The 12818-nt window shown below is 46.6% G+C and overlaps 1 protein-coding gene across 6 annotated transcripts in view; it reads right to left on the reverse strand.

Moving 5' to 3' along the window:
- TOX2 (TOX high mobility group box family member 2) overlaps positions 1 to 12818 on the reverse strand; it is a 101037-nt gene that overhangs the window by 52910 nt on the left and 35309 nt on the right. For 4 of the 6 annotated variants that reach the window (XM_015881385.2, XM_085519526.1, XM_085519525.1 and 1 more), the window contains exon 2: positions 9026 to 9091. The exons of the other annotated variants lie outside the window; for them this stretch is intronic. In XM_015881385.2, coding sequence (XP_015736871.2) covers positions 9026 to 9091 — 66 coding nt within the window. The remainder of the gene's footprint in view (positions 1 to 9025; positions 9092 to 12818) is intronic. 6 annotated transcript variants of the gene reach the window in all.

Genomic DNA, 12818 nt, shown 5'->3' on the forward strand with positions numbered 1-12818 from the left:
CCTGGTGCACAGCCAAGTCTCCAAATCCCCAGCGTAGGTGTGAAAATCTCAACCTTAAGTCTCCAATATGTAAATTTGGGGGAAAAAAGCAGATTTTATCTTTAACAATTTTAACTTTTTTTTTTTTTTTTTTCCTTTAATAAAAATAAGCTTATGTATGGAATCACACACGTCATTCTGAGTGTCTCATCTACGTCCTAACTCACAGATGTCCATCAAATACCCTCTAGAGAAGAAGTGGCCATGACGGAAAGAGTAGCTACAACCACAGGATCACGGAGTGGCTTTGGTTGGAAGGGACCTTAAAGATCATCAAGCTCCAACCCAACTAGAAAAGATCCTGGCACAATGTGGGTTGAAAGCAGAAACAGATTTGCCCTGACTGCTCAATGGCTTCTGCTGTCATCTTTTAAAGTGTGGACAAGACGTAAATATGCCCACAAACTCAGAGTTGAGTGTTTCTATAGAAGCTATAGTTCAGAAGGACACCAAACCATGTACCTGGTGCCCTTCTGGCTGTTAACAAAAAAGAGCATTGTAGGTAGACCCAAATGTGACCAAAATGGTCTGAAGAAAGATCCCCAGAGAAGCCCCTGTTCCTACTCTTGATATCAAACAACAGAGGTTGGAAGCAGACCCCTGCACAAACCAGGTCCGTGGTGGAAATGGGCACCCAATGGGTGTTTGCTTCCAGACTGTGCTGGTTGCTGGAGCCTGGGAAAGTGCTAGTGCCCAGCACGAGGCTCGGCTGCAGAGCTGTGTGTTTGCTTTGGAAGTCATCTGGAATTCTTAAAATAAATTGGCTAAATTGTCTTCCAGAGACTGATGGCTTTTCTTCTCTTCCCTCCTTAATAAACTTGCAGGGGTATCTTTATTGTTATGTCTAATTTTAGGGAAAACTAACATTTCCTGAGATTCAATTTCGCTCATAATTGTTGGAAGGAAACTAAATTGTCTGCTGTAAACATTCACTGTATTGTGTGAAAAGTATCTTTATTGCAGCCCACTGGGAATACCAATAAAACCCCCAGTCCTGGCCCTTCCTCACTTCTTTTTTTCCCTGTAGCTGCCTTTTTTCTCTCCCGTCCCCATTAATGTCAGTTCAAACATTCTGCAGTCAGGCCACGAGAACTTAAAATATATTATTTAACAATCAAGAGTAGAATAAAGGCTTGTGAGCAGTGAGATCCTTTCTCCCTTCTCCTCGCTGCTTTCTATTACAGCAAATGAGAACGGCTATTCCATTTGTGTGCGTGCGTGCTCAGAGTTGATGAAAAAAATCTCATTAGTTTAGTCTGACATATACTCAATACAGCCTATGTACATATATATATATATATTTCATTTTATTCTACAGCTGCAAAATGATACTAAATTTCATCAGATTGGAACGAAAACTGTGGTCTTGGAACATTTCCCTTTAAGGGTCTTATATTTATTCAGAATTCATGAATCATTTTCCCGTAATACAACCATAATTATTCTTAAAGTGTTATGTTTGAAGGTTTAATATGAAATACTTGCAAAAAGCTCTTTTTCACTTTGATAGTTTGTAATCTTCATGGTAATCAGATCAGTTAGCCCTTCACACAGCAGCCTGGAAAATACAATTTAATATGAATCTCATAGCCTTCACTCATGTTTTAATTAAAGTAATAAAAGCCAAGTCATATTTTGCCCTTTCCAGTGTACACAAATGTATAGACCTGAGCACACAGCATGAGCGCAGACACTTTCGGTGACTGCTGATGAATTTCCAGGCTTGAGATGAATCTCAGAGGTTGCTGCCCATGACAGCAGTGTCACTGATGGTCAACGAGCAGAGCTACAATGCAGGTGATGGGCAGTGCACTGGGTCAGCTTTGCCACTTTTTATGCCATTATCCTTCACATAGACAAACTGTCAGGTCTGCTCTCCTGCCCGGCTGCATGAGCACATAGATTTTGGAGCAAACACGTGGACCTGATGTTAGCAGCAGTGTGCTTGCTCTTGGGATGCACAACCTCAAGCCAGGGTCATGGAAGTGCAGAATTGGGACTGAGCCCACCCTGCACAAATTTGGACAGCCCCACACCCTTGGGGAACAGAGGGCTCGTCCTGTGGCCACAGAGGTGCCTTCCTGTTTGCACAGGCCTCCATCCAAACTCTGAAGCAGCAAGCAACATTTTTCCTGCTGGAAGTGAGCAGTTCCCCAACTAATCACTCCTCAGCGGCCACAGACCCAAACACAGGTTCCAATGGGACAGGAGAAGTAATCCATCACTTGGGGTAGGAAATCCCAAGAGCACAAGGCCTGGAATCTTTTTAGTATCTCTGCAGCCCACTATGCTATGTTTCCCCAAATAAACACCATTTCCCAAAGCCACTCCCCAGAGGTCCATACCAGAAGCAAAGGAACCTCTGCATTCACAAGCAGGATTCAAAACCAACCTCCCAACAGGGCGCAGCAGAACATCTTGCTTATCACAGCTTAGAAATCAGAGCTCAGCAACTGAGAACACGGCAGCCCCAGCTCCCCATCTCATGGCTTCACAGCAGTAATTTGGCTCTCAACAGCAGTGGCTGACTAGAGGGGCAGGAGTGGAGGTTTTTCAGCACACACAGCTTCATATCAATGCGATGCTGGGGGTTCAGAAGTGTGAGCTGCTCCCCCCGGAGCTGCCCAGGTTCCCCCACGTTTTGCATCAAAGGCAGCAGCTCTGCAGGCTCCACATGCACTCACTTCCAGCGGCATGGAGCACAGTAGGAAATCTTTGATAAAGTGATAAATGTTGTTGGCTGCATACCATCTTCCTCTATATTTTGCTGCTATTTTATTAGCTGTCAGCTGGCTTTAACAGCTCATCAGCACTGCTAGACAGCCAGCCCATGTGCTCCTTATGCCACGGGAGCCACTCCGCTCCCCAGCAGGCCTCCACCAGAATGACTTAGCCTGGCCAGATGCTTGGAATCACAGAATCACAGAATCATTAAGGCCAGAAAAGACCTCTGAGATCATCAAGTCCAACCCTCAACCCATCACCACTACTAAACCATGACCCCAAGTGCCACATCTCCATCTTTCTTGAACACCGCCTTCCACACCGCCTAACAGATCTTGTCAGGTGAGTAAGTTGCTTTTTTTATACCCTTGGAGTAAATGCAGAAGAAACAAAGATGATTCATTCGGTCTCAGAACTGCTCGGTCACGTTAGTTTTTCACTCCGTGATGTTTTTCAAACACCCTATTGTTAACAACTTAGGAGTTGTATTACTGTACTATCCAAGCACTACACAAGCAATGGAAGCTTTGGTTGCTAAGATGGAAGTTACAGGAATTGCTTCCTGACTTCACTTTGCAAAAATTTCACTGTCACATGAGAGTTCATACAAAATTCACAAGCCTGGATCATCAGCTATAATGCTGTGCTCACCTCCAAAACCCCATCTGGAAGGGATTCCATTAGCTGCTGATTGTAATAAATGACGTGTAACACTCTACTGTTCATTCTAAAATAGTACATGAGATTTCTCTTGAACTGTCTGCCAAGAAAGGCATTTAATATCTATCAATGTCTTCTCTCTATTTTTTGTTCTCTTGCACAACATATGAAATGACACAGCATTGCTTTAAGAACAGTAGAAAAGAAGTAAAATCTTAGTACAGCTGCAGTGCACACTACGACTTCCACCACACCGCCAGCACAGTTTAGTCCTTTCTTTCAACTTAGTGAGCACAAAGCTCACTTCTCTTCACCAGGGATCTTTAGATATATATACTTGTACATATATAGAGAGACATACATGCATATATAGGCAAGAAAGTCACATGCAAGGCAAGGCGCGTGATACCAGTAGACCTTCAGGAGCATCAGAGCTCTCCATGCTTGGAGGCCAGAGTTTCCCCTTTGACATTCTTTTTCTAATGTCAGTGATTTTCTCTAACCCTGACCATCATCTGACCATCATCCGTTTGTGTGATCAATACACAGCCTATATCAACAGATTACGAAGACCTTGAGACCTATCTCTTCCAGTTTAAAATGAACTTGTGGTTTGTTTATTTTTCAGATGCAAAGACCAATCACACTCCTTAGAGTATCACACTCCATAGAATATCCCAAGTTGGAAGGGATCATTGACTCCATAAATTCATCCAGGGACCTGAGTGGAAATTACAGCCACATTACAGTGGGCTCTGAGCTTTCTCCTGCCACCGTGCCGTGTAGTCTTTAGTGGCACGAGTCAAGGGAAGAGTTGCCTATGAGTCCTGCCCAGCCATGTGTATGGTCATCTTCCAGCCTTCCTTCTAGAGGAAAGCCAGGCCTGAGCAGCAATGGTGGTCACCATGAACAACCTGCTGCAACTATAAGCCTCAGGCAATGGGGACAAATAGCTGAAAACTCCTCCAAACTCACATGTCCTGAGAGGTGAGAGACAGAACAACACAAGTACACATTATCCCCCAGCAACTGCACTGCCAGCAATGGAGCATCCTCACCAAAAGTCAGTGATGGAGGCAAAACACAAGGGAGGAATGCCCACACTGGTCCTGCCCTCCACCTCCTGACAGGGAGGAAGCAAGGAATCATTAAGATTGGAAAAGACCACTAAGATTAACCCAACCACCAAAGAAAGCAGCAGGAATTAGGGAAGGACTGAGTGTCTTCATTAACAACCCCTAATTGCCCTCCCAGGCGGTGGCTCCCGGCTGCCCAGAGCGATGAGTGCTTCAGGCTGCACTCTGCCCACCAATGGACCACTGATGCTCACCCTCAGGTATCTGCTGGAGACTAGTTTTATTTTACCAACTGTTGCTGTTTCTCCACCATTCAGCCAAGCTGGGTGGGAGGTTTGGGAGGTGGGAGTGTGGAGTGTCTGCCAGGATTGTGACAAGGTTTGATGGCATGTTTTATAGCAGAGTCTGCCAGGAGGAGCTCTGTCTCGTCTCAGCACTCGCAGCATGCCAGGAAGGTATCAGAGGCTTCCCATGCTGTCATTAATTTCTAATTATGCCATCAGTTACTTTCTCTATTATTGCTTATTTACCAAACACAGCTTTATTGTGACATCTAGCTCCTCATAACTAGCAAACCCATTGTTATGCTAAAACTAATGTTCTGAACGTTATTTATTATTTGATAAACCTTGTGTAACCCTGAATGAGGACATTAAATGGCAAGAACACTACTTCAAAATCCCATTTTAAATAAGTCACCAAGACAGCTGTGCCTTTATAAAACACATTAGAGTGGCACTCAGAGCACATATGGCTCAGGGATATATACAAATTATACAATTTCTGTCATTCGGTCAAATAAGAGGGACGTTTTGACCCCAGAAATGAGTCAAATGTAAGTTGTAATTCAAGCCCCACCGGAGGCCCTGTAATGCATCCTGACGGCTGATCAAGGAGCCCTGACCATTTGACCCAGCAGTTCAGCGACTCACTGTATCTATTATGGCTAATACAGACCCCAGCTTGAAGATGTACGGGGATAAACAGATAAAGGGCAATAGACACGATAGATAAATGTTGATTTATCCACATCCAAGCACACATACATGTGCAGATGGATTCCATACGTGCAGGAATGGGCAGGCATGTGCAACCTCACACCAACATTTTTAAAGGGACACATCTGAAAACAGATGTATATGTGTGTGTGTATGACAAACCTAACCTCCCTCAACTCCATTTCCCCCAGTGCAGTTATTCAGTTGAGCTCCTGCCGACTTGCATACAGCAAGAGAAACCCCAGCTTTACTCTATGCCACGTGGAAATATAGTGTCAAAATTAATGAGAATATGTTAAACACCCACAGACACAGCAGTAGGGTCCTTGCTGTGCTCTCAGCCACAAAGGGAAGGAGATGCTTATGGCAAAGCTTCCTTCTGGCTTGAATAAATGACACTGATGTGTAACAGTGTTTGCACAAGGAGTAGCGCAAATTAACTTGTCGGTATAGAAACCAGAGTGCTGCTCAGCTGGAACAAGTCGTGCACAAAAAGCTTCTGGAATTATGATCTAAAGTGCCCGGAGGAGCAGCCAGAGAAAGGTGGTGGAAAGAGGAGAAACGTGGAAAACACACACATCAGCATGACAGCATTTGTGGGGTCCCCACATCTCAAAGCCAAACCCAACACACTCCCACCCAATTGCGGATTTTGCCCTATTTGAGGTTACTTTCCCCATCAGAAAGGACTCGATGAATGCCTTCCCTTTGCAAATGACTTTGCAGGTGTTTTTGTTTCTTTAACGTGGCCTGGTTGTGGTTCTGTGCATTTCTTGGGATTTTTCCTTCTTGTTGCTTGGGGGTGGGGAAGGAAAGAAGAAAAATGGGCAGGGGTGAGGAATGATGCTCTGCTGATTCAGGAGACACATCAGATCCCTCACTCATCTCAGGGGTCAGATGGCCACAACTGTTTGATCAGATGTCAGCTTGCATTTATGCTCCGGCTCCTGCTGGGGGTTGAGTTACATTTCACATTCGACTCATTTCTGGGGTCAAATGTCCCTGCTATTGGATGGAACAAGAGGAATTATTTTCCCCAAGCAGCCTGTGCCGGTGCAGGTACGGATCTGTCAGTGCTCTCATTGTGTTTTAGGCTCCTGCATTTCTGCATTTAGCTCTCAGCTGAGACAAACCTCTTTGGGGATGAAAACAAGAAACACGGAGTACAGCACACAAGCAATCACATAAAAGAAGATTAGGAGGAAAGCAGATCAGCTGGCTTTACAATGCTCATGGCAGTTGGTTTGTACAAGTTAGCAGCTCAGCAGTGCAGAAGAAGGAGAGGGAAGCCATCCTGCCTTCCCCTTCTGTTATGAGAGGCTGCTTAGGATGAAGACCATGGAAGTGGCCGTGAGAAGGTGATGTTGGGATGCTGCAGCTCCATGATGCTTTCCAGGGACTGCTCAGCACCAGAGCTGCCCTAAATGCAGGCTCTGCTGTGGTAAAATTAGAGTAATCTTATCTGTGTGATGGGAAGGGATGGCTCCGGAGCTTAAGCAGTTTTTATGTCTCTGGATGAGAAAGGTAAAGCATTACCATGATGGACAGGAGCCATTTAAGTGGGAGGAGATGTGGTAAACTGAATTCTGCTTCCCACCTAACTCTCTGTATAAATTATGAAAGAAAAATCACCAGAAAATGCAAACTACAGACCCAGAAGCAAAAGGCAAGTCCCTGTAGCCCAGAGCAGTGTGAGCATACAGCCCTGGTGAAGCTCCATCTGCAGTGTTCATTATGGCCAAGCAGCTCAGGACCACAACAGGGGGAAAAACATCATATCCATCAATTATGATGTGCTGGCTCCTGTAATTAGTGTGCAGGACTTGTCTTTATCCCCACGAGTGCTGCGGACCAGGCACTATCCCACCTGTCTTATGTGGGCATCCAGGGGCCGATGATTTAGCTGCCGCTCAAATGGGGCTGTGAAAGTGCTCTCCTGCTGTTTAACGTACTCGTTCAGGTTCCAACAGGTTGAGCAAACAATAAAAAACATCTGGATTCCTCATTTCATTAGAGGCACTGTATTATTAGTAATAAAGTCATGACCAGTGCCATAAAGAACTCAGTGGTAAACAGGCAGTGATGTGAGCATATGTGGGGGGTGTGAACTGACAGTGATGATGGGAGAAGTCTCAGAAGGGGCATGAGAGGATCCTGAGCTCCCCATCACGATGTTCCCCACCCCACAGAGCTGTGCCCTGGGGCACAAAGCAATCCCAGACATGCTGTCACCAATCACCCACAGCTGAATTCAGGGCATAGTCCAGAGGAGGGAAAGGCACAGTGTAGAGTAACCCATCAGTTTATTAATTGCTTTGTAAACAAGCTGATGCTCATTTCTGATGGTGCCATCACCTGTCCAGATGCTCTGGGCAGTGCAGGGTGGGATGAAGCTAAACTCCAACCCTGGGGCCACCCTGTTCCCTTCTGCCTTTACTCGAGCTGTGACAATTCCTGGTGCTGATCACGAGCAGTGCCTTGGTTGGTTGACTTTGTGTTTGTACAGCTGAACCACCTCAAAGTGCAAAGTTTGCAGCTCCTTCCCCACTCCTGGAAATACTTCTTACACAAGGACAACCCTCCACCCGTGTCATCTCACACTCTAATAGGATGAACAACAGGTTTTCATCCTGTTCAATATACAGATAATTTTCTCATCATAGGTACCCAAGTTAGATATTCACCAGCCTCCTAATTTATAGCAATGCTGTGGCAACTCCCAACCCTGGCAGCAGGAGTACACTGACATCTCACCCCATGCAGCTCCAGCAGCATTTGGGGATAGATGGAAGATCAGAAGATAGATTGGATAGATGGAAGTCCTTCATGGCCTTGCAATGCACTGAGTTCACACTGGACTCATCACAGTTTGCACTGCACGTGGCTGTGGTGATACAACCAAGTGGCTCAACTCAATCCATGGATGAGGGTTTTGATAAGAATATTAGTGACAAACTTGTGTTTTCCCTTTAGGTGAGATGCTTCATGCCAAGGATCACAGAAGAACACAAGTGGGACCACCTCTGACCTCCCAGTTGGAAGGACAGGTAAGCACGTGCTGAAGTTCTCCCTTCCCAGCAAGACCTCAGCGTGTGCCTATAAGTATGTATTGATGTATAGACATTCAGGGTTCACTGTAGAGCTATTCCTGCTCTATGAGTTCACGAAGGCCCCTGTGAGATGTGAACAGTTCTATTCTGATCCTCCCCACGAGGGTTCATAGCTCCAGAACAGGAAACCTTTGATTCCTTTCTTCTCCCCCAACCAGCTCACTGTCAACCTATTCAGCTACAGTAAATGCTCTGCGTGGGGGCAAAGGGAAGCACCCACACTACACACAGTGCTCAGATACCTCACCTCTAGAAACACCAGTTGCACCTCCATATACACTGAAGGATGCTGACCTCTTCCTTCTGCTGTCCCAGGACCTGGAGATCTCATAACACTCAAGCTTTGCCATGGCCTATGTCTCCTAGAAAGCCTCCCCCACCCTGTGCACACAACCCACCCAACGCCAACAACGCTTACCTGATTTGCCGACAGAAACTCCTGGGTATTGTCGTTCATTCCCATGTACATGTTCTCCCCATCAAACTAGAATGGCAAAAGAAAGTTAGAGTTAGAGAAATGCCATCTGTGTGCCAGGGTTATGTGCTTCCCTGGCTCTTTCCAGAGCCAAGATTTGCAGAATGAAATCCTGAGCTGGTCCTTGTGTACTTCTGAGCGTGTATGAGCTCATGAACATCACTGATATTGCAATGGGATGTGGTAGCATCGCATAGTTATGGTAATTCTTTCAGCAAAATGAAAGAATGAGTCACTCCAATTCAAACTAATAAACCAAAACTGTGCAAAGCTGTGCAAATTCGCAGATTCAGCCAGCAGCAAACAGTGCTGAAATGAAGTTCTGCCTAAAATTCCCACTACACCATCAGTGAACTATAAAAAGACAGTTTCTATCAGTGGAAATTTCCAAGACAGCAGGTCACCTTCAGTCCTCTTCCAGACACCTATGTGTTCCTTTATCCCCAAGCAGACACAGGTTGTGCACAAGGGGTTCTACCCTAAACTCCAGAATGGGGCAGTCTAGTGTTGTTTGCAAACTCTATGTGCAAGAAGACATATTTCCTTCCCTTCTTGTCCCCTCCTGTCCACTGGGACTGCATCTCTGTGGATGGGGATCCAGAGGCACCCTGAGCACAGTGTGTTCCTATGGCTTCTGCAAGTCTGCCTGCTGCCTTCACCTGGTTCTGAGCTGCTAGATCCAGCCATTAGATGCAAAGCCACCATGGAGAGCTGCAAAGCTCTTCTTGTTAATTAGCTACAGCTGATCACTTGCTCTGGCTCCAAATGAAGGAAAAATACCATCTAGAATTGACTCAAAGTGTAGTTGGGGCAGTTCTGGAGGTGAAGTTCACAAATTAATTATGGCAATAAAATAGGATATGCTGTAAAACACACCCAAGACAAGAATGGAGGTACAGCTGTGAATGACACTGTGCACTTAACAAGGGGAAGAGCCAGCCCTCTTGCCCTTACAACCGGATGATGAATTGCAGATTGTTCACCCTGTACACGTCCCTTTGCTCTCCAATATGAGGCTGACAATCAGTTATGCCTTAACAGAAACAGGCCACATTAAGGCCAATAAAAGAGAAATCTAAATAAAGCCAGGTGAAGGTTTTTGCGTAGGCTATTAATTACACTTCCATTTCTCCGAGTGCCACTGGATTAGCTATTAAAGCCTGCAGAGTTAGCAAAGCCCTGCGTGGCATCAGAGTGCACAGACACCTCTAATTGCTGAACCCTCCTCTGGGACAGCACAGAAAACCAATTAAGAGCAGAAAAATTACAGCGATTCACCAGCTAACAGCAACTGCAGCGGGACGGAGGGAGATCCCCACACGCGTGCAGGATTCCCTATGACCTCTCAGTGAGGAAGCAGCAGCGGGGTGCAGCAAGCACCAGCATCCCTAAGGGCTTTCCAGGACCAGCAGCAATTCCAGAAGCAGGACACACTGAATGGAATTTCCCTCTGTGTGTAAAATGATTGCCAGCACAGCCGCTGCTGCTAACGCGCTCTCAGCTGGAGCTGACGGCTTTCCTGGTGTGCAGACTCAATCAGCTCCACAGCCTAAAAACCCACTGCCAGCCCGAGCGGAGCAGGCTGTGTTTGCAATGGAGATGGCATGAGGTGGTGGAAAGGCTCAGCACTGACAGCACGGCATCAGAACTGGCTGTGGAGAGTCCATCTCTTTGGAATAGGGAAAGCAATGGACAAAGCATCTTCCACTGCAGAGGGGACAGCTCTTCTTTCTCCATCCAACTCTATTTGTCAGTTGTTTTTTTTTTATGGCATTTTATTATTCCTACCTCCATTCCACACTTCCTTCTGCCCTTTATGCCTTCATAATAACTGTAATGAATCCTTCCTTCAAAATTACTGTGCCTCTGATTGCCAGATTAAACAGAGAGCCTGAAAATCAAGGCTCGAAATACCACTGGAACTCTGGAAGTTCCCCAGTGCTGATTTTCTCCTCTCTCCCAGGCGATGAGGGTGCAAACAAATTTATTAGGAATTCTCCCACATCCAGCCTGGCCTTGAATGCCTGCAGGGATGGGGCATCCACAACCTCCTTGGGCAACCTGTTCCAGTGCGTTACCACCCTCTGTGAAAAACCTCTTCCTAAGATCCAACCTAAACCTCCCCTGTCTCAGCTTAAGACCATTCTCCCTTGTCCTATCACTGTCCATCCTCACAAACAGCCATTCCCCCTCCTGTATAGATGCTCCCTTCAAGTACTGGAGGGCCACAATGAGGTCTCCCCGGAGCCTTCTCTTCACCAAGCTAAACAAGCCAGTTCCCTCGACCTTTCTTCATAGGAGATTTGCTTGAGGCCTCTGATCATCCTAGTGGCCTCCTCTGGACCCATTTCAATAGCTCTGCAACATTTTAGTATGTCCCATTGGTTCCAAACATTTCCTCCCCATTCACCATACTCTGGGTACAGACATTCTGTACTCAGACCCCAGATTCAACACACCTATGCTGAATGATGCACGTGTGGAGCAGCAGTTACCTTTTCCAGGTCCTTGCTGATTCACAAGTAGTCTGCTCTTGCACTGCTGTCTTAATCATGCCTTTGCTCTTTTGCAATTACTTCATTTTTGTTGTTCTTCTGTTAAGAGAAGCAGCCCATTGAGCAAACTGGCAGCTGTGGCTAATCCTCAGCTCTCCTGCATGGATTGGAGATGAGCAGAGGGAGCTGTGAGTGCTCTGTGTTTGAAACCCAGGAGTCTGAAACCCGCAGAGTCAGAGCTGGGACTGGGAGCGGTGGGCTGATGCGCTGTGATCCAACATCACACCACGACCCAACATCACACTGTGACCCAACATCACGCTGCACTCGGGGGCTTCCCCCAGCCCCATGGCATTGTCAGAGCTGTAGACAAGCCCAGAGGGTCATGTAGGGCCCATGTTAATAAGATGTGAGAGAAACAAGAGGCGTGTGCAGCAAGCTGGGGCAGCCCCAGGCCAAGTGCACTGAGGGATCGGCTCTGAGCAAACACATGGGTAAATATTTGTTCACAGGGAGGGACCTGATAGAAGGACATATAGCCCTGCCAAGGCTGGGGAACGTGCTATGTGCACTATCAATGCCAATGCAGCAGTGATCAAAAGCAACCATCACCGAGCAGCTACTTAATGCCTTGAAGAAGGAATGGGATGCTCCCAGCCATCCCTACTGCTCAGAGACACAAGCACTGCCCTCCACTTTGCTCCTCGTGCAGGATGCAGTATCAGGTCCCCTCTCAGCCATGGCACTTTTATTTCCTGGGTGCTGGGTGCACTGGGACAACACCTGTCATGGTTGGGGTGCACCTGGTCTCCATGTCCTCAGCATGTCACAGAGAGCAAACAGAGAAAATCATAGAAACATAGATTCTTTAGCAACTTCCAGCCCTGCATCCACACAGTGATGCTCCAGGACATCTGCCCCTCGGCTCAGCCCTATGGGCAGCAGCATAGCACCCAGCAGCCCCCAGTGCTGCAATGGATGGAGCTGTCAGCACACAGCCCTGGGATGGGAACAGCTCACTGCAGCCCTGCCCCCAGTGTGTGACCGCCTGCAGAGCCACGCTGTGATTTCCTACAGGAGTCATTTAGTATCACACCTCCCCGGAGAGTACAGGGCTGAGGTTAGCTTAATCTCTTTAACTGCAGTTTCCCCCATTAAGGTCTTTACACAACCTCTGGCCCATAGTGATCTACTTAGCATTATTTATTTGTCCACTGCAATGCTTGGATGGCCCCCTTCGT

This window comes from Coturnix japonica, chromosome 19 (assembly GCF_054131305.1).
Source record: "Coturnix japonica strain WE chromosome 19, WE-NBRP24, whole genome shotgun sequence".
In the NCBI taxonomy this organism is placed as follows: Eukaryota; Metazoa; Chordata; class Aves; order Galliformes; family Phasianidae; genus Coturnix; species Coturnix japonica.